The sequence below is a fragment of the Amphiura filiformis genome, unplaced genomic scaffold, assembly GCF_039555335.1.
Source record: "Amphiura filiformis unplaced genomic scaffold, Afil_fr2py scaffold_45, whole genome shotgun sequence".
In the NCBI taxonomy this organism is placed as follows: Eukaryota; Metazoa; Echinodermata; class Ophiuroidea; order Amphilepidida; family Amphiuridae; genus Amphiura; species Amphiura filiformis.
In genome coordinates this window covers 347,651-371,461 of record NW_027305509.1, presented here as the reverse complement: position 1 = coordinate 371,461, position 23,811 = coordinate 347,651, and the positions used below count along the sequence as shown (strand labels likewise).

The 23,811-nt window shown below is 38.3% G+C and overlaps 1 protein-coding gene across 1 annotated transcript in view; it reads right to left on the bottom strand.

Moving 5' to 3' along the window:
- Window positions 1–2,252: 2,252 nt before the first annotated feature.
- LOC140144217 (uncharacterized) overlaps window positions 2,253–23,811 on the bottom strand; it is an 86,240-nt gene continuing 64,681 nt past the window's right edge. The window contains exons 11-14 of the mRNA XM_072166033.1: window positions 13,332–13,484; window positions 9,324–9,425; window positions 4,489–4,794; window positions 2,253–3,978 (exon numbers count right to left, since the gene is read on the bottom strand). Coding sequence (XP_072022134.1) covers window positions 2,836–3,978; window positions 4,489–4,794; window positions 9,324–9,425; window positions 13,332–13,484 — 1,704 coding nt within the window. The 3' untranslated portion in view covers window positions 2,253–2,835. The remainder of the gene's footprint in view (window positions 3,979–4,488; window positions 4,795–9,323; window positions 9,426–13,331; window positions 13,485–23,811) is intronic.

The window sequence follows — 23,811 nt, the reverse complement described above, 5'->3', positions numbered from 1 at the left end:
AAAATACTAACCAATCATGAGTGAGATGGCAAGGTTGGATTCACTTCCGCGTTACGCAAATACGGGCGTTCATCACACAGTGTACGCAGAGAATCATCAAGCTTTTGACAGCTGTATTCATTCAATTGAAATTTCTAGTAGACTGGTTCTCAAGCACCCGGATGTTTCAGTTGTATCATGGGACTGCTTATAAATCTTCTCTGATGTGTGCCATCGATCTGTAAAATTCCACACCAACTGCATTCATTTCAAATTATACAGCATTGTTTTGCCGATAACTCTAAAGTATCCTTTTACACAGTAAACAGACATTGCAACTATTGAAATTGCACCAATTTTTGACAGATCAAAAGATTTTACGACAATTGGTGCGATTTGAAAAGTTGCAAAATGAATATTTGGTGTAAAATTGCCAAGCCTTGGATGTTGCAGTAGGCTGAAGTGTGTGTCATCGATCGGTAAAAATCCACACTCATTGCAGTCTGTAAGTCTTTTCAAATGAGTGCATAGCCAATACCTAGAAAGCATATGTGACATGATCAAGGGGAATGAGTCGGATGTCGCTAATATCGTTTCTGAGATATTGGCAAAAACAGTGTTCAAATTCTTTTGTTTTATATTGATGGGGTTTGCATCAAAATGTAGCATTTGTAAACTGCCAGAAAATGATGTAAAAAACTTCAAATTGAAATTGCTGACATGTGACTCATTCCCCTTGATCATGTCACATATCCTTTTATGTGTTAATAAACGTAGCGACTGTTGAAATTGCACAAATTTTCATTAAATGAGTAAATTCTGAAAGTGAGGGATCAAATTGTGTCTAACAAATTCTACAGACATCCAATGGGCTATTCCAGTTGAAATCCATACACCCCCTATGTAAGACATGACCTTATGCCCCTGTCATACTTGCATGCCGCTTGCTGCTGTGGCAAGTGGCATAATGTATCGGCCAATCATAAGCCTTGATTGTGTCCAATAGGCTGCACTGCACATGTGTCATGCCGCTCAGCAGCAAGCGGCATGGAAGTATGAAACCAGCATTAGCCTCCAACACAGGGGGTGTAGATTTCAAATGGGGTTACCTGAATGGGTGACTCCATTGAAAATCTACACCACTTGTATGGAAGATTAAAATCATGTGTTCCATAGGGGGTGTATAGATTTCAACTGTAATAGCGCAATAAATTGAATTGAGTTAATTTCAAAATAAATTAACATGCCACTCACTATCTTTTAATGAATTCCAAAGTGACATTGAACACACAAACTTGACGTTCATTTTGACTTGATAATACCAAACACACTTTATTCATGTCAATATTGGTCTGAATTTACTAAAGTCATAAATAAATATTAATAATAAGAAAATCATATTCAAATAAAAAAGAGCAATAATAGTACAGAACATACTAGTTTGCTTAGATACAAATGTCACAACACATAATTATGAATTTCCAAAACAAAGAACAAATTTTAAAAAAAGAACTAAAAAAACCAAAAACAAAAACGAAAATGACAAAGAAGAATGGTATTATGGTCACAGTTGTACATTTAACATAAACACCTGAACACCACACACATCCAAAACTTTTGGAATGTGCTATTCTATCTAAAATCCATGCACTCCCTATGAAAGACATGACCTTAATCTCCCACATAAAAAATGTGCAGTGATTTATACAGGCAGAACGCCTAGACGTTGATCCACAAGCCTCAACACCATTTACAGGTGTATAGATTTCAAATGGGGTCACCCATTCTGGCAAACCCATTTGATATCTACACCCCCCTGTATGGGAGATTAAGGGCATGCCTGTCTTCCAAAAGGGGTGTATGGATTTCAACTGGAATAGCCCAATAGGTTAGTTTCCCAGTCTATTCATAATAGTACCTTGTATATTTACAAACTACAAAATTTACAATAAAACTAAAATATTTGCCTTTTTGTCATCACAATTAAGTGTTTCATTTGGTATTCACAATCAACTTTTCTAGTCTCCTCCACCGCCAGTTGAGTTCGCTTACTGCACACAAACCGTCTACCAATGATAACGAACAAGCCCACGACATCATCAAGCACTACTTAAAACATAGTCTTTCAATTCGCCATAGAAGTAGTGATGTAACAGGATTAATTACCATAGCGATAGGTGGAAACAATTTTTGAGTGTATTGCCATGCACTATAAACAGGCTGCACTCATCACCTGTCATATCTGTGTATGTGTGCAATAATTGTTTTGAATACAAAGAGACTAATACAGGTGCGAGTGAAATGTAAATGGACTCTGCATAATGTGAAAATTCCATAGAATTACAATCCAGGTCTTATGGATATTCTTTGATAATCAGTAATGCGATGAAGAGTTACAGCATACAACTAGTGCAGGGCAATACATTGAAAAAAAAGTTGTCACCTATCGCTATGGTAATTAATCCTGTTACATCACTAGTTCTATGGCGAATACCTTATTTGGCTAGCTACACATATTCATGAATTGTGACCAATGTCACATGGAGTGATTATATACCACAGAGCCTTCCCTATACATGATATTTTGTAGTTTGCTGTAAAGAACTTCAAATTCCTTGACGGATCTTACTCGTGGTATATCTAGTCAGGGACAGCTTCATACTTTAATATTGCCAGGCAGTTTGTGTGAGAAGCGAAGTGGATGTGGAGAAGGCTACAACGTCTTATTGGGCTATTCCAGTTGAAATCCATACTCCCCCTATGGATGACATGACTTATCTTCCACACAGAGAGTCTCCCATAGGGGTTGTATAGATTTCAACTGGAAGAGCCTATTAATTATACAAAACATGTGTATCAATTATTGTTATCAGCGAGATGTTCACTAAGTACTACAATGCCAGTTGGTACAGGTCCGGCAGTGTCAGTCACCGGTGTCCCTACAGGTGCTCCCGGCACCGGTGTACCTACAGACGTTGCCGTTGACAATAACCTATCATCTGCCATGGATTTCTGAGGTGTTGCCATTGCCAATAACCTATCATCGGCCATTGACTTGTGAGGTGTAGTAGTTAATTTAAGAGGTATGTTTCCAGCTGCTTCCGCCGCCGCTTGAGAGAGTGCGTTAGCCGCCGATTTACTCGAGCTATTTACAGTTATCGTTGCGATTCCGTTTGTGTTGGCACTTTGTATGCTTGTAGTAGTGTTACTATTAGCGACGCTCACGGCGTACGCCATGTTATTAACGGCTTGAACGATTGCTGAATTCAACGAAACTGTCGCCGGTGAGCTAGCTGCTATTCCGTTGTTGTCGCCACCTTTGACAGGCGTTGCTGTGTAAATCATCTGATTACCGCCGGTCGACACCACTCCTGGGCTAGCGGTCACCACACTTGGTGTAGTCACCACGGTGGCCAAATTAAGCGCCCCCGAGTTGGAAGTGGGTGACTGCGTGGCTAAGTTTAATACCCCTGAATTGACTGGTGATTGCGTGGCTAAGTTTAATACCCCTGAATGTGTGTTGACTGCTGGCGACTGGAATGCAGCGGGCAAAGTGGGTGATAAACCAGGACTCAATAGGGACCCGTGGTAAGAGCCGTAATTGAACGACGGCGGATTGATTCTCTTCTCTTTCTGCCGTCTATTACAGAACCAAACCCGTACGACTTCTTTTTCCATTCCCATTTGCTCTGCAAGAAGTGAGATTTCTTCTGAAGTAGGTTTACTATTAGCCAAGAACGCCTTCTCCATGGCTATTCTCACGTTGGTCTCAATACTGGTACGTTTCTTCCGCCGCCTCGATAAACCATCTGGACTCATAGCTGGTCCTAGGATGATGGGATTGGTTACCGTGATGTCCGCATCATCCAGCCATCTTTGTAACAACGGTTTCAACTTGCACATGTTCTTAAAACTGAGATTAAGGGCTTCAAACCGGGATATCGTTGTTTGGCTAAAGTCATTACCATAAAGCTTACCCATAGCTAGACCAACATCACCCTGTAATTAAACAACAACAAATAACATCTAAATTAGTGCACATTCATTCACACTTACAATTATCTTATGGGAGCAGGCCACAATTATGGTGATGAAAATGTACAGTTCTGATCATTTTCAATTTCTAAAGAAAATTTGGTTGGCACACATGCATGTAATAAGGGTTAAGACGAAGTAAAGTTACAAACAGGGCCACGATATAGATGGCAAAAACTGACTCCTGTTTGTGTGTGATTTTGACCAAATTATTATCATATTGACCATTTTAGCTTCAAAAGTGCCCATTTGTGCACACTTGGTACAAATTTGTTCAACTTTGAACCAAATTTGATCATTTTAGCTTCAATATGGGGAAATCTTTCCCACACTTTGTGCGCATATATACCATCCGAAGAGCCAGGGGCTAAATACGTTGCAGAGGCTGGGGGCCAGCAAAAGGTAAATCCGGTCCAACTGCAAATGTTTGTGAAAATGGAGCCCCAGACCTGATAATATAACATCATTAGTTACCTGTGTGAAGCCTAGTTTTATTCTCCTCTGCTTAAAGCTTCTTGCAAACTGCTCCAACTCCTCTAGATCCGTTGGCTCCTCCGTAGGCTGAATCGGTATCTTATGTGTCTGTTGTAGATGCAGCTGTTGTTGGGCTGTGATGATGCTAGGACTTGCTGCCACCAGGGTGGGCGCGGTCGCCTGTTGTGTTGGGGTTGTAGTGGTTGTAGATGTCTGAGTGGTGGTAGCGCTAGCAGCAGCAACTGCCTGAGAGAGAAGCTGCTGTCCTGCTGCTGTGTTGATGATAGCTTGTTGTAAGGGAAGGCTCTGTGAATAGAAATGGAGGTTTTATTAGGCCTAAAAAAATTGGCATTGACAAACAATGGGGACTTAAAGGTTGTTCCGTATTGTGTTTTGTACCTCACATTGAGGCCTGTACCAAAATGGGTTAGAAAGTTTTGAGGTAAATTACACTAGTCGTTTGATATTAGAAGTAAAAAATGTGTTTTGCAACAGCCCATAGAACGGTATACCACAATTGGGGATGAGGCTGTCACTCTTTCATAACAACATCTAATCGGAATATATTTTAGGCCTAAAATTTCACCAGGATTATGAAAAAAAAATAATGAGCTTGCTTCCGATGCCAAAATCTCAATTTTGATAGGAAAAAGTGGGTGAACGATGCTGTCGATCAAGTCACCCATCTATAAAAAAAAAGTGAGTAGTTACAGTATGGGGTAGATGTATATTGTATTTAAATGATTAATTTTGATAAGAAGAAAAGAAAGGTGTTTAACTTTGCCATTAGATGATTGATATGCCGTTATTTGACCAGGTACTTGTGACTTTCAAAAGAGATTTTAAACACCTTACTTTGCATAATTCAATAAATTAAGAGATTTGCTTTGCTCTTTTAAATCAAGGTAAAAACCAATTATGTATTCAATTATGCATTAATGCAGGACCAAGCTATTAAGTCTCATTTGCATATTGTCTCAAGAGTGGGCAACAACCACTTATTCAAAATAAATGGCGATATTAATTGATTTTTTAAAGGCAGTGTTTGAAATAAAGAGTGCGAAAGAAAGAAAACTATTTCATTCCTAATACATTTGGGTGTATTCCTAATACATTTGGGTGTATTCCTAATACATTTGGGTGTGTTCTTAATACTTTTGGGTGTATACCTACTACCTTTGGGTGTATTCCTCATACATTTGGGTGTATTCCTAATACATTTGGGTGTATTCCTAATACATTTGGGTGTATTCCTAATACATTTGGGTATATTCCTCATACATTTGGGTGTATTCCTCATACATTTGGGTGTATTCCTAATACATTTGGGTGTATTCCTAAAACATCTGGATGTATATAAGGGCTATTCCATTTGAAATCCATACACCCCCTGAATTAAATATCACAGAATTCTCTATACAACACCGCGCTGCACAATGGAATTTCTATAAGTAAATGTTGCTACAATATATATAAATTGCGCTGATTTAATGCACCGGCTAGGGAAGTCTTTGTACCTTCTGTTACGGAAAGAAGCAAGTGGTATATGGTCATTTTCACGGTAAAGGGTGTAACTTTGGATTTTTAACATTTTGATCCGTTGTGTTCTAATAAAGCCACAGAATTCCATGATTTTTGGCCACATAAGTCATCTAGTTAGCAGCTACCTTGGGTAGCATAATCATCTTCGGAGTTACTGCGTTCAGTTTTAGCAGGCTTAAATGTACCTAATATTGCCATTTTGAAAAACTATAAAAAATAGTAACATTTTTGTGAAACCCTGTGTTTTCTTCAATTAGTTCATGGATAATCTTTCTTATCCTGAAAGTACAGTCATATGTTCAGTAAACACTACCACATTAGATTAATTGTGAACAGCCCTGTATTGTTGAGAACCGGACTTCGACATTTGTCGTTTCGGAGGCTTCATTTTCCGTTAACAATTGTTAACAAACTTTGTGGGTATAGCTTTGGTTCATAATTCTTGGTTATTTCTTCATTTCTTCTTGATTCATAACAGTTGATATCTTAACTTGAAATAGGTAACAAAAATTAGTCGATTTGCAAGCTTTTAAAATTTTTATAAAATCTTGACTTCAAAGAGCCGATTTTCCGTTAACTTTTTTGAAGCCTCCGAAACAAACTGTTCAGCAAGCTTGGGCAAATATAAATAAAAGAGCTCATCCAATCTATTTATCAAAATGTAGCAAAGTAGATCCTCAAGTCACTTGTTTTTAAATCGTGGAGATATATATCACCGTTTGAAAATGGGACCCAATACAAACTTTCCGTAAACAATTGAAGCCTCCGAAACAAATGAAGCCTCCGAAACAACAAATAGGTTAATTATCATCTATGCATATCTAAATTGGTGTGTTACATATTGATATCTGCATTGTAATTGTTACATGATATGTGCAGAATGTCATAAATTAAAAAAAAATTTGATATTATGGTTAATGTTTGAAAAATATACTGATACCTAAGAAAGCCCGTTTCGGAGGCTTCATATGCAAATAACACCATACTTAACAAATGGGTGAAAAAATTACCATGTTATAAATCTACAATATCTGCCGCATAGAATCATTGATTCAATACACACAAGAAAATACCAGCTTAGATGATCCCAACAGTGTTGTTTTCAAAAAAACTACTTCTGCAATGTTTAACCATTGTTAACATGAAGCTCCGAAACAAAAAAAAATGACTTGCTGTGATAATTTAATTTTTGTCACAACTGAAATTCAATACTTAGAAGCAAAGCATGAAAATTGGTAATTGTGATATTTTTTAACTATTTTTTCATGTCAACTTGTAGTAGTTAGCCAAATATTTTACTTTTATGATCACCTGTGTTGTTAACTGAAGCCTCCGAAACACAAATCGCTTGAATTGCCAATTCTAAAAAATAACTCCAATTTCTGTGAAACTTGGCTGGGAGGTTCCTTTCAACAAGTAGTATTTGTACATGAAGTTAGACATTCAAATTATTTTAGGAACCCAATTAAAACTTTAAAAATATGTTTAAGGTTGGGAAATTTCCATTGCAAATGACCCTTGATGTTAAAAATTTTCAAAATTGCAATTACAAACATAGCAAAACATGGTATAAAATTTAACTTATATCTGTTGACTTACTTTGGATTTCACATGTATTCCAGCTTTCATGTCATAATTTTCTGAGCTTATGTAAAATACATTTTTTCTTAGATTTTAACCAAAATGTTATGGAAATGTCAATTTTTTTATCAGAAATCAAAAGGTTTAAGCCTTGAAACATTATTTTACTGGAATTTAAGTTGCTTCTATGCATGATTACAGTAAACAGAAACATATTTAAGTGGTTTGAAATTTTGACCCTAAAAATCAAAAGTTACACCCTTTACTGTGAAAATGACCATATACTACCATTAACTAACAGACAGTTTAACATTATGCAAAAACTTAATGTTAATATTGTGCAGCAAGGGTAGTAGCTTATACTATAGTCAATACACAATTGTGAAGGTGTGTGAGCAACTAGTTTTGTACAATAGGTAATTTTTCCAATCATGTGCTAGGGTTTTATTACTATTATCATGGATGGACCTAGTATGTGCCTAGTAGTGTTCTTAATAAAGCTATTTACAAACTAAATTAGTGCTACCCGCACCAAGCATTTCCAAGTTTGTGTGTGCTGAATGTATACATAACCACCTCAATATTTGTGGAGTGATGAAGTTTACATGTTAATAATGCAAGCAATGTCAAGTCCTCCCACCCCAAGGAAAGTTGATAAATCCCACACATGATCTGAAAATGTGACCGTACAGCACGAATGAGCCGTAAATGTCCTCAATTGTATTCTGAGTTACAGTGTAAAATGGGCATGAAGGTCGTATTCATAGGTACCTCAATTTGGTGCTATGTGTACCTCATTTAATGAGATACACGTAGCACCAAATTGAAATACCTATGAATATGACCTTCATGCCCATTTTACACTGTAACTCAGAATACAATTGAGGACATTTACGGCTCATTCGTGCTGTACTGTCACAAATGGTTATTCAGTTGAAATCCATACACCCACCTATGGAAGACATCATGACCTTAATCTCCCACACAGGAGTGTAGATTTCAAATGGAGTCACCCATTCAGGTAACCCCATTTGAAATTCACACTTCCTGTGTGGAAGATTAAGGTGAAGTATTATCTGTAATCAGGGGTGTATGGATTTCAAATGAAATATTCCTTCTCTTTCAATTAACTCTCTTTCAAAAAGGAATAAACAATTTAACCTGTAATTAATTGCACCAAACATACGCAATTTAGCTTGCATACACAAAAATTAAACAGCAGAAAAAAAGACCTGATGCATTTCAATTTTTTTTTTTTCATGCAAAAACAAAAAAAAACTTATCTTGGTCTTGTTTTAACGGCAACACTTTGAAATGCTTGGTATGGGAACATGCAAAGTTAATCTATTAAATAGGTGCCCGCAAGCGAGCCAGCCAGAGCACCTACTAACAAAGTGCTTATCGTCGTTGGGCAGGAAAAATCTCCTATGTATCATTAGCCCCTGAACAAAAAGCAAAACCTATGTAACCTGTTGGCAGTTTTGTTTTAAACATGTTCAGGGGCCAAAAGCACATAGGAGGTTTTTCCTGCCCAGCAACGAAATTTGAGGGATAAGTGCAAGAATGTCCTTTCTGCAATATCTGCAATAGAAAATTTGACAATTTCTGTATTCAATAGTGCAATTTCTGTATTCAATGGTGTACACACACCACCTGGCAGCTATTGCAGACAGGGCCTTTTTTGCACTATAACCCTCAAATTGTTTGCGTACATTTTGAGGCACTTGCTGAAACATGCTGGTCGGATTCTGTTGGGTAGCTGCTGTTGGCTGTTGCTGTAAGAAAAGCTGCTGTTGCATGTTGGGAGCCACCTGCTGTACATCAAATTAGGAGCAATAACACATCACAATTATGGGTTACAAGCAAAATTATAGAACGGTATACCACAATGCATAGCAAATCAGTGACAGGATTACTTCAATATGGTCAAGACATTAACTGATATCATTTAGGCATGCAAGTATATGTATTAAATGTATCATACTTGTTCCATGAACTGCTCACCTTTGTTTCATAACCATGAAGGTATAGGACATTTTTTGTTTTTGCTATAGCCCCCCGAATGAAATGTATTTAATTATGTTTGTACTCACTCAGGTAGCATTGTGTGTGAATTTTACATCCGGACTAGAGGCTATTCTTTTTTATGGGCATTTTAGTGTCTAAAATGGCCCAAAATGAGGGTTTTTCAATATTGCTGTCCATTTCTAATCGTCATCCCCATAGGCTTTACATGTAAAATAAAAGGCTCGTAAAAATTTAATAGCCTCTAGTTAGGATGTAAAATTCACACAAAATGCTTTTTGAGTGATTACAAACTACAAAGATAATTAAATACTTTTCATTCGGGGGCTATGTGGAATGTTTTTTTATGTATTCCTTGTACAATGAAATTTCACAATAAAATGTCCATTGGAAACAAAGGTGCGCTCAGGGTGCTCAACAAAGTCATTTTGCTTGAGCATTTATATCTTATATTGATAAATGTTTACATTTTATCACTGCACATGTAAAAATGTCCTAAAATATAGATTTTATGTGTAGATGGTTCCATGTTTGATACATGTCCGTGTAGATTGGATCCTGCACACAATGATGGAAGATCACTGTGTAGTTGGATCATGCATAGAATGATGGAGGATCATGGGTAGTAAAGGCGCTGGGAGGGCACTCACAGGGTCATGGGTAGTAAAGGCGCTGGGAGGGCACTCACAGGGTCATGGGCGGTAAATGGAACGAATATGGTATGTATACATAAGTTGGTTGAGTTATTTTGACTAACTTTCAGTTAAGACATGCAACATTTGAATCACTGATACCGCAAATTTGAAAGTCATACATCGGGCTATTTCAGTTGATATCAATACACCCCCTATGGAAGACATGACCTTAACCGCCCACACAAGGGGTGTAGATTTCAAATGGAGTCACCCACTTAGGTAACCCCATTCATAATTCACACCCCCTGTGACAGATTAAGGCAATGGCTTCCATAGTGGTGAATCATTTTCACCCGGAAGAGCCCATTGTGATACCGTATGGGTACAAATAAATACAAGGATTGAGGTTTACGAGAACACTTACAAGCAGCCAATCCTAAAACACACAAATTTAAATTTGTACTATTAAAAAACATTTAAGGTGTCACATACTGTGCAGATTTATGATTATGTGTTATTAATATTCACAACGAGCATTATCTCGACCAGTCATTTACATGAAATATGTGTGGAAACATAATTGGTATAAATATTGCATATCTTGGATAACTATAAACAACTTTATCATTTTGTCTTTGTGCCATTGTCACTGCGCCCAGTCTAGCATTCAACTGTATTCAGTAACTGGACTAATTCATTTGAAATTCAGACAACCCCTATGGAACACATGACTTGATCTCCCACACATGGGGTGTAGATTTCAAATGGGGTTACACATTCAGGTAGCCCCATTGAAATCTACACTCCCTATGTGGGAGATTAAGGTCATGTCTTCCATGAGGTGTATGCATTTCAACTTGAATAGCCCATTTTCTCAAAAAATGTGCAGATCAGGTTGCTGCAACTTGGTGGTTAACATCTCGCATACATGTCCCATATAGGCTTCCATAGTCATGATATCATAACAGTGGGGGTGAACTATGGACTAGTATAAATCAATACACTTGACCATGTTACATGGGAGAGAGTCATATGAATGATACAGCATGGTTAAGTAAATATGTATTGTCCAAGTTACTAGTATCTCCTGCCTGGGTGTATACTATGGCAAATATATACAGCATCACTCACTAAGCGTGATATGGTCTATTAGTATTTCTAGATTGGCAAGGAGTTTAAATAAGGAGAATGCATTATTTATGTCCCAAGTAACTATTTGACTGCATCAGAGATGCCAACATTAACATCCAGAAAATAGGGAGGATTCAAACACAAAACAGGGAGGTTTTCAAAATTACATGCAACTTCAATGGAACATCTTGTCAGAAATAGGGAGGTTGCCAAACTTGGGTGTCAAAATGGACAAAAATGTTTCCAAAAATAGGGAGCCTCCCCTCTAAAATAGGGAGGGTTGGCATCTCTGCTGCATAAGCCACACACATGCAGAGTAAGGAACTTGAATGGTGTGCTTATTGTAAACTGTGTTAGGAAGTCAAACTGAGCTTTTCATGAAAAACAAGGATATTCCAATTGAAATCCATATACACTCCCTATGGAAGACACCTTAATCTCTCACAAAGGGTGTGTAGATTTCAAATGGAGTCACCCACTCAGGTAACCCCATTTGAAATTCACACTCCCTGTGTGGAACATTAAGGTCATGTCTTCCATAGGGGGTGTACAGATTTTTTTTACCTGCCTCCCAATTACGGTATGTGAACAAACCCTATATCAGCCAATAAGATGCAAAGAAGTGTGTTATAATATGAGTAACCATACTATTTTTCACCTTGATGTGGCAGTCACATCAACACGTTTCAGCTGCTTTGAGCATACATCAATGCAGTGTCTTTATGCACATGTGTGTATACGCCAGTCACAGCAGCTGAAGGGAGTATCCCATTATGCTTTGCGGTACCATAATAGAACTGAATTTGTCATAGAAAATGTACACAAAATCCCACACTTCAACTTTCAATAACTCACTTAAATCAGGGAAGTTTAGACTTTTGTTTGCAAAAATATGATCCCTGAAGTATTGTGAAACTATCCATAGCTCTCAAAATCTAAGCGGCTCTTGTTTATATTTTGTATGCATTTGCTATGGGGCATGCAGATATACTGCAATGCATGGTGGGATACTCCTTTCAGCTGCTGTGTACGCCAGTACTTCGGGCAAACACTGGTGATTTAAAGCTCCACCACAAGTAATGACGTCACTGCCACATGGTGAAAAATGGTGTAGTATGCTTCCACTAGTGAGTAGACAAGCATGCAGTCAAACATGCATGCATACTGCACACACCCAACCTTTATGTACGCAACAACAATGCACTAAAGATATGCATTCAAACATCCAACACACACATTAATGTCATTATGCATGCACATTGTACAGTACTGTTTTTGAACAAGTCCTTTGAATTTACCAAAATGTTACCCCAAGCTCCCCCTTTGCTATGATAATCCTGTACTAAGTTCACTGCAGGCATACATAATATGTATTACATATGTCGAAAGCTTTCCGCAACATGACTGTATTTCCAGTTTTTGCCAAATTTTTCAGAAAATAATTGGCTTTCCTGCAGTGACAACAAAGACTCCTATCCATTTCTAACACAGACCATTACACAGAGGCCTACCAGGACAAAATTCTTTAAAAGTACTAAATTTACTCAAAAAGGCCAAACTGAAAATAACACTGAGTATTCTATAAAATTAAGAAATTATGATTCTCATTCAATTTCAAACAATTTTGCAACCAAGGCTTATACCAACCAGACACCCAGGCTTTTTTACCCCATGGTTGCTCAGTTTTGGCTCCTGGTGTATCCAATATTTTACACCTTACAAACTATAGGACCAGGAGCCATCTTTGGGACCAGGAGCTCATTTTAGCTCCTGGTCCAGGCATACTAGGCCTGCTTGCAACCAATCTGAGCGTAAACTATTTTGGCTCCCATAATTGACAATCCAATAAGTTAAGATTCCCCAGTGCTACCAATAAGGCAATAAGGATTCTACCTTTGCTGCTAAATTTAAGTTTCAGCAAACACTTACTTGGCCTGCTTGTAGAAACACATACTGCTGCTGTAAGTTGCCTGCTGTCTGCTGCTGTATAAGCTGCTGTAACTGTGCCTGATCTGTAGCTGCAATCTGCTGTAGCTGACCACTTGGAGCAGCTGCTAGGAATTGCTGACCACCTGCTGTGATCTGAAGATGGGATGAGATAATTGGAAAATGTAAGTACCGGCTGCGAGTTATACATTTAAATGATTTTTTTTATGTCAAGAAAAATCAAGGCATTAACAGCTGTTATCATTATGATAAAGCTGATGGGTTGGTGCCTAGATAGCTGATAACCTTCTTTTTGAAGCTGGTCTGTTTCACAATAAGAGGCTGTCAGCCTTTTCCGCGGGATCCGCCATCTTGTGGGTATGCCGTTCTGCATGTCATGCGTTAGACATTACGCCCCCGATTAAGCGGCACCTCTTCAGTCAAGCGTTAACGCGGTGATCTTAGCAACAAGGCACTTTCATACCCACAAGATGGCAGTGTTGATGTCACAATGACTACCTCTATTTCATCACAATGACTATTTTCATCAAATCTTCATTTTGGCCAAAAATGTTGAGAGTATACTTTTGGTCACCATAACACTCCAATATGGTTAAGTTCCCATACTCTACATGTAGGGCATAGAGCGATTGAGTCCGGGCTTTCCTGGTCTTTGGTTTAGTTAATTTCAGTTTTTACCAAAACTCTAAGTACAATTTTTTGATTACCAGAAGTAACACTCCAATAATGGTTTCCATGCTGTGACTGGGGAGATAGAGTCTAGAGCCTTTGAATTAGTTAAATATTGAAACTTTGGAGTAATCAGAAAGCATACTTCAAATCTGCCAGTGAAAATTAAGTACTTTTTCTGTTGACTGACGGAATATTTAAAAAAAAATGCGAGTATTATGTAAATATGAATTTTATTAATCAACCTTTCATTCTGACCACCAACAAATGCTATATTTACATAAACTTTTATGTAAATTTGAAGTGATTGTTTTGTCCATTAAAGAAATAAATAAAGAAGTCTTGAGAATAATAAGTCAACAGTGATTGAATAATAATCACTTAATTTTGCCATACGAAAGGCAAATGACTGCATGCTGTCAATAAATGTGAATTTATAAGTGATTATTGTCCAAAGACAACTAAATTGATACAATAAATCAACTTTTGAGTGAATTTTTAAGTGTTCGTTATGTCCGGTGAACTTTGCATAAATCTGACATGGTTGATGCATTATTGAGCAAGTTAACTTATCAAGTGATTCATTGAATTGGAAATCACGCCATTAGTATGCGTATGCAAACAAACTCAAGTGCACAAAGAATCGCGTACAATTTGTATCATCAACTCTCAGTAAATAATTAAGCGTAGTGTTTCATAAGATTTGGTCAATAGATATACATTGTTCTTATGGTTAACAGACAAGATATTTTTTGTGTGCAATCGCCAGTGAAAGTGAATTGTTTATAGGTAAAATGAACGCGTATTACTTATTGGGAGAGAAATTAGTTTGGGGCTTGTGCATTAGACGCATCAACATCAGCGCGCGTGCATTATTTTGTCTAATTTCTCTCCCAATAAGTAATACAAGTTTATTAATCTATTTCATACACGAGAAGAAAAAAACACATGATTTGTAATTTCTTTTTATAACAAATTATCACTAAAAATGTTGGAAAACAGAACCAAATATAAATGCATCAACCCACCGAAAAATGAATCAATCCAACGCGACACAAATGCGTGCGAAACACTGCGCGTAGTACGCGGAGTGCAAAATATACACAATCAATGCATGTTTCGTACTTTTCTAACAGCTTTTCTGATTGGCTGCTTTGATATAGGAGTGTATGAAGGTATTTCAGTTGCAATTCATTATTCCCCCTCCCATACAGGCAGTGGGAAATCCATATATCCCCCTCCCATACAGGCAGTGGGAAAATCCATATATCCCCCTCCCATACAGGCAGTGGGAAAATCCATATATCCCCCTCCCATACAGGCAGTGGGAAAATCCATATGAAATCCATACATCCCCCTCCCATACAGGCAGTGGGAAAATCCATACATCCCCCTCCCATACAGGCAGTGGGAAAATCCATATGAAATCCATACATCCCCCTCCCATACAGGCAGTGGGAAAATCCATACATCCCCCTCCCATACAGGCCGTGGGAAAATCCATTTGAAATCCATATATCCCCCTCCCATACAGGCAGTGGGAAAATCCATATGAAATCCATATATCCCCCTCCCATTTTACAGGCAGTGGGAAAATCCATATGAAATCCATATATCCCCCTCCCATTTTACAGGCAGTGGGAAAATCCATATGAACTCCATATATCCCCCTCCCATACAGGCAGTGGGAAAATCCATTTGAAATCCATATATCCCCCTCCCATACAGGCAGTGGGAAAATCCATATGAAATCCATATATCCCCCTCCCATACAGGCAGTGGGAAAATCCATATGAAATCCATATATCCCCCTCCCATACAGGCAGTGGGAAAATCCATATGAAATCCATATATCCCCCTCCCATACAGGCAGTGGGAAAATCCATATGAAATCCATATATCCCCCTCCCATACAGGCAGTGGGAAAATCCATTTAAAATCCATATATCCCCCTCCCATACAGGCAGTGGGAAAATCCATTTAAAATCCATATATCCCCTCCCATACAGGCAGTGGGAAAATCCATTTAAAATCCATATATCCCCCTCCCATACAGGCAGTGGGAATTTCTGAATGGGTGACTCCATTTGAAATCTACACCCCTGTGTGGGATGTCTTCCATAGGGAGATGTACAGCTTTCATATAATAGACCATTTAAAACACAGTACAGAGTCCAAACTTGCTGTAACAATATAACGGTATGACAAAATTCTACACACACCTCTCTCTCAAAACACACAAGCTTCCAGAGAACAATGGACCTGTCCTGCTTTGATCAACACGCAAGCCCAGGTAAAGCCATATTATAACCAGGGGTGTGAGAGGCCACAGACCAAAAACGAGGAAAATCACTAAAAACAGCGTAAAATCAGGGTAAAACGCCAAATATGGGCTGAAAATAAAAGAAAACGCGTAAATTTTGGCAACAAAAAAAGAGGAAATCAGCTGAAAAGAGGAACTCTCACATCCCTGTATAACATTTCCTGATGCAGACGCCCTCAATATTTGTCAAAATTCTTCTTTTACACGATTATATTGTACTTTATTAAACTAACATACCCTGCAAAAATGGTATGGTACTGTAGTTTTGTCAAAATCCGAGATTTTGAATAAAACGCAGGAACTGTCATTTTATTATTACGATAGAAATATTAGTGGAACACATACCCGCAAAGCTTGCTTTTGTAATAAACAAATGTTACACTGATAGGCCAAATTCATTTTTATTTTATGATGCAATTTTATCAGTTTCGTCGTCGAGCTACGGTTAAAGGAGGAAATAGGAAAAGTGATCCCGCCCGAGAATCAAACCCAGGACCTCTGGTTTACGAGACCAGCGCCTCAACCACTTGGTCACGGGAGCTTCATGACTTGGCAGCTTCATGATTAGGCAGACTGGGAATTCAACCTATATGCAGTCACTTAACCCAAAAACCGCTGGTCTTGTAAACCAGAGGTCCTGGGTTCAATTCCCAGGCGGGATCACTTTTCCTATTTCCTCCCTTAATCATTACTCGACGGTGAAACTGATAAAATTGCACCATAATTTGCTTATTCCCATCACAAAAAGCCACTGTTTTTCACATTTTTATTTTACCTTTTTTCATGGTGCCAACTTTGTCCTGAGTGGGCCAGATCGCACTCAACTTTGTTGAATAATTGAGGATTTAGTTGGATATAATCTGTTGATTTAGATGCTGCTTATTATACCAAGTTCAATTTTGGTTGTAAAGTACCGTGAAGTATCACAGGCTATGAATAACCTTCAAGTGTGAGAGAGAGACCGTATCCAAGTTACAATGAACACACTATAAGTAGCCTGACTACTCAATGTGGCTGGCGTAACCAGCAATGCCTATTGACAAACCACTTTCTACTATGGCCAATGCAAACACATTAAACACCTAGTTCTTTTCAAACCACTTCAACAATGATAAAATATGAGTTTTAAACAACTCTTATCTGTGGATGGCTGTGCTTGGGTAATGCTACTCCTTATACATTCATATATGGACAAAATAGACCATCTAAAAGTTGTTTAAATTACCATTTTCTTAACATACAGGCAATTAGCATCGTCAGCTTGCTAATGAATTATAGTCATTGCAAAGCCTGGGCTGTTCTAGTTAAAATCCATACATCCCATACGGAATAGGTTATCTTAATCTCCCACAGCGGGAGTGTAAATTTCAAATGGGTTTACCTGATTGAGCGACTGCATTTGGTATATATATATGTACACTTCTGTGTGAGAAATTAAGGCCATGTCTTCCATTAGGGTTAGCAACTATTTTAAACTGTTGCAATTTGGTAGTTCACAGCATCTTGCAAATGGTAGTGAGCTTTGGCAAAAATTGCATTGATCATTTCATACCGAGTGTGTAGAAGAATTCAAATATCACAGATATACTTTTGTAGGTCCTGTGGTTCTTGAGTTATGTTGTAAAGCGGGCTGAAACAACTTTTGTAAAACTTACTCAACTCATTAACAACAATAAATCAAGCAAGTTTTCAAAGTATACGGTTTGTAGAATGAACTTTTGCAAAACATCAAAGTATTATTTTTCAATAATACATTGATTTAGATAATGAAACTCAATTTTTTTGGTTGCTTCAACCAACAATACCTAGTCCAGGTCATGTCTTCCATTGGGGGTGTATGGATTTCAACTGGAATAGCTCCATTAGAGGCCTTCAAGTCTACATTTTATGGTAATTTTTTTTAAATGCCGATTCCATGAATAATCACTTTGAACTTCACTTACTACATTTCTACTCAGATTAATGTTTTGCATAAATCAATTAAGAAAGTAAAATGTTTATTAATTTTGAGTAGTTTTAGTTGACATTGAAGAATACTTGAATCTGCTCATAATTTATAATATATTATTGAATTTTAAGTATTCACCATTATTATCATTATTCCTTCATTTTCTCATTCAGTCAAAAACTATGATAATAAAATTTGATTTAATATCAATTCATACGTACACTCCTAGATAGTGAGAACCAATCCGAGCAAATTTTATTAAAATATGAGGCGTGCATAAATGTTGTACAATTGCACTGGCACGCACTCCGCGTAGAACGCGCAGTGCTTTTGGACACTTTCATTTTTCTTGCGGGTTAAAAACGCTTTCGCAGACCGATATTGAAACTTTGATGAAGACGTTGACATTACATTGGGATATATTCCACACACCCCTATGGAAGATATTGTCTTATGTTAGCAGTCAAGTTAGCTCAATCGATAAGGCGTTCGACTGTGGTACGAGAGGTTGCGGGTTCGAACCCTGGCGGTGCCTAGTACGCTCACGTGAAAAAAATTGAGTTAGCTTGAAATTCCCTGGACAAGGAACTCACTGCTAATTTGTCTCGTTGTAACCCGTACGAAACTCGGGGAGCTGATCCTGGTTGCGATGGCTATTTGTGGAATATATAGGGTGTGCGCTCTTGAAGCAGCAAAGTCCCTGATTTGTTGTTTAATGGTTTGTGGAATGGTGTGGGGCCGTAGTGGTCAGCGACAACCTGTAAAGTGTGATGAGGCTTGTGGATCAACGTTTAGGCGTTGTGCCTGTGCGTAGCGCACTATATATAAATCACTGCGCTTTTTTTAAAATCTCCTACAAAGGGGGTGTAGATTTCAAATGGAATCAGGTAACCCCATTTGTAATTCACACCCCCTGTGTGGGAGATTAAGGTCTTGTCTTCCATAGGGTGTATGGATTTCAACTGGAATAGCCCATTTTAACTTCTGGTTGTCGGTTTACATGTTAACCACATTCAGTCAAAAGTTTGAAAATTTGTTGTGAGTGTCCAATATTAGAGACCATACTTATTTGACAATACAAATTTGAACCATGGGACTTCTATATGACTGTTTGATTTGTTTTCCATTTTTCATGCCATTTCACAATCAAAATCCCCACCAATCTTGAAGTTAATTTATATGAACTTTTTGCATGATCATATCATTGATATTATCAAAGAAAAACAATCAACTTATGTGACAAAAATTGTTAAAAGATAAGAGAAGTAAATGTCAAAAACAATCATGAACTGTGTATGTCAATTTTTTTGATAAAAATACTGTTTTAATAATTACGAAATAAAGGAATATTACCAAGGCATGAACCCCCTATATCCCTCCGAACATCAAAATAGTCGGCCTATTATCGTGAGAATATTCCAATCAGCGCATATTGATCGCGGTATTGAACACTTTATTGTGACATTAAGGTAGTATGAACGGCTACGGTGTCATGCTCAGATTTGCTTGAAAATGATACAGAATGTGGAGATTGGTGAGAAAAACTCACCTGCCAATTTGTAATTTTTTCCAAAAGAGCGTTTTTGACTTATGTAATTTTTTGTGATTGGAAAACTCCATAGACTTTGCACACGGCATGTTTTTGGCATGTTGCCAAGTTCTTCAAATCAGCTTAATTTTTGAAAACAAGTAATTTGTTTAAATGTGATTTTCTCTCCTTTATACCCAATGCATAAATCTGTTTTTTAATTTATTTTATTGCAAAAATGCTACTTAATAAAGGACAGCAATTTTTTCCAAGATATTGGCCTTAACAAAGGAGATATAAAACTAGAAACCACAGTTGTGTTTGACCAAACACGAATATCTATGCCCGTGATGACCACACCTAACCCCCTTCCCCTATTCACAAACAAAAACTTGGTGAGCACCATGTGAAACCCCTTGTTTTAAACTTTCATTTTGATATACATGTAATGCTCATAACACTAGACTGGCCCATACTCTCTCTAATACCCTACCAAGCCTTCACTCTCATTTATACCCCACCAGACCCTCACTCTCTCTAAAACACCACCAGACTGGACCACACTCTCTCTGATACCCCACCAGACCCTCACTCTCTCTTATACTCCACCAGAAACTCACTCGCTCTAAAACACCACCAGGCTGACCATACTCTCTCTAATACCCCACCAAGCCTTCACTCTCTCTTATACTCCACTATACACTCACTCTCTCTAAAACACCACCAGACTGGCACATACTCTCTCTTATACCCTACCAAGCCTTCACTCTCTTATATCCCATCAGACCATCAATCTCTCTAAAACACCACCAGACTGGACCACACTCTCTCTAATACCCCACCAGACCCTCACGCTCTCTTATACTCCACCAGACACTCACTCGCTCTAAAACACCACCAGACTGGCCCACACTCTCTCTAATACCCCATCCGACCCTTACTCTCTCTTAAACTCCACCAGACCATCACTCTCTCTAAAACGCCACCAGACTGGACCTCACTCTCTCTAATACCCCACCAGACCCTCACTCTCTCTTATACTCCACCAGACACTCACTCGCTCTAAAACACCACCAGGCTGATCCAAACTCTCTCTAATACCCCACCAGACCCTCACTCTCTCTTATACTCCACTAGACACTCACTCGCTCTAAAACACCAACAGGCTGACCCATACTCTCTCTAATACCCCACCAAGCCTTCACTCTCTCTTATACTCCACCAGACACTCACTCGCTCTAAAACACCAACAGGCTGACCCATACTCTCTCTAATACTCCACCAAGCCTTCACTCTCTCTTATACTCCACCAGACACTCACTCGCTCTAAAACACCAACAGGCTGCCCCATACTCTCTCTAATACCCCACCAAGCCTTCACTCTCTCTTATACTCCACCAGACACTCACTAGCTCTAAAACACCAACAGGCTGACCCATACTCTCTCTAATACCCCACCCAGCCATCACTCTCTCTTATACTCCACCAGACACTCACTAGCTCTAAAACACCACCAGACTGGACCACACTCTCTCTAATACCCCACCAGACCCTCACTCTCTCTTATACTCCACCAGACACTCACTAGCTCTAAAACACCACCAGACTGGCGCACACTCTCTCTAATACCTCACCAGAACCTCACTCTCTCTTATAATCCACCAGACACTCACTCGCTCTAAAACACCACCAGACTGGACCATACTCTCTCTAATACCCCACCAGACCCTCATTCTCTCTTATACTCCACCAGACACTCATTCGCTCTAAAACACCACCAGGCTGGACCTACTCTCTCTAATACCCCACCAAGCCTTCACTCTCTCTTATACACCACTATACACTCACTCTCTCTAAAACACCACCAGACTGGCCCACACTCTCTCTAATACCCCACCAAGCCTTCACTCTCTCTTATACCCCACTATACAGTCACTCTCTAAAACACCACCAGACTGGACCATACTCTCTCTAATACCCCACCAAGCCTTCACTCTCTCTTATACCCCACTATACACTCACTCTCTCTAAAACACCACCAGACTGGCCCACACTCTCTCTAATACCCCACCAAGCCTTCACTCTCTCTTATACCCCACTATACACTCACTCTCTCTAAAACACCACCAGACTGGCCCACACTCTCTCTAATACCCTACCAAACCTTCACTCTCTCTTATACCCCAGCAGACCCCCACTCTCTCTTATACTCCACCAGACACTCACTCGCTCTAAAACTCCACCAGGCTGGCCCCATACTCTCTCTAATACCCCACCAAGCCATCACTCTCTCTTATACTCCATCAGACCCTCATTCTCTCTGAAACACCACCAGACTGGAGAATACCCCTTTAATCCCAAAACATTTTTTTCCCTTTAAGCGGTTAAGCTCTTAACACCATTGTACGTCGTGACATATATTTGAAGCCTTCATCATTGCAAATACAGGTAGCTACCAAAATTCTATCTATTGCGATACACTGTGTTAACCGGTCGTACCTATTTTGCTTTTTAAAGCATATGAACTTTGACCTCTGGGGTTGTGGCTAGCATAGCATACTTCTAGGGTCATAAGCCATCATTGTACCAAGTATGAACCCTGAGGCGCTATAGTTTTTGAGTTAGAGCTGTTTGAAATTTTACACATATTGCCCCCTGTAGCCCATGACCTTTGACCTTTGGGGTCGGGGTACCCTAGGATGTATCTAGGGGTCATGGGCCATCATTGTACCAAGTATGGGCCCCGAGGCTTCTTTGGTTCTTGAGCTAGAGGAGTGCAAAGAAGTGGTCTTAAGAAGAAGGAGGAGGAGAAGGAGAAGCCGAAGACTAAACACAACAAATACAATATCTATGCCACCGTTCCACGGGCATAGATAATGGTAATGTTAGTACTTTTTTCAATTTTCTTGACTTTTTCTAGAAACACTAAATTACCTAAATTCTAGAATTTTTTTAGAGCTAACTATAGGTCCAATTTCAACAAACAAGGTGTCATATGAAAGGAAATCAAATTTAGAAAATTCTCTCGCCAGCTTTTTTTAATTAAGTGTTTCTATTTTAAGTTATAGGTGTTTCTAAAATTCCCTAAAATCAAAAATTTAAAAATTAATTTTCTAAAAAATTAAACACTTTATCCAAAAAAAGCTGGCGAGAGAATTTAGATATTAAGCTTATACACCATCCCTGAAAGTTTGGAAACCATAGCATACTCCATGTAGGCAAAAAAAATTATTATGTGGAAAAATTTAGGTAATTTTCAAAAAATTAAGAAATACATAAGAAATGGTAGAATTTTTATGAAACTCTAAAAATAGGTGGAGTGAAGACTTATCTTTAGTTTGTTCTAAGTTTTAAATTAATACATAATTCCAATTTGCTATTGTGGCTATTTTGCTGCAAGCTTGATTAGCCGTTCATACTACCTTAATATCATTGTTTATACATTTTAAGCATTATTCATGACACAGATTTACAAATTTTACAACACGGATTACAACACGGAAAATGGATTTTAGAAAGCGGTAAACTTCGGATAAAATGAGTACTAAATAAGTATATAAATTATAATATTATGAATGTGCATATAAAATCTATGACATAGAATAACCACATCAACAACCTGTGAAGGTAACAGTAAGGTTATAAAGTGTAAAGGAAAATTAGTGCAGTGCTCAAGCTAGAATTCTAGGTCATCGTGCAAACACACAATGAATACCACACATAAACAATTAAAGCGGATCAGAGTCGAGCATGACCTAGCGGTGTTTGTACTTAAATATTGAGAGATAAAAAGCCGACACACAAGACGAATGGTATGGGTTAAAGAAGAGTTCAATTTTTGACTTAAAGGGTGTAATTTCCACCCCATGTGCATGATTTTTCTCGGGAGGATGGAAAAACCAAAAACTTTCAGTTTAATATATTATTGGCCAAACTGCAAGACCTACATGGAAATACCAATGCGATCATTGGCTTTCTTGGCTCATTTCCTATG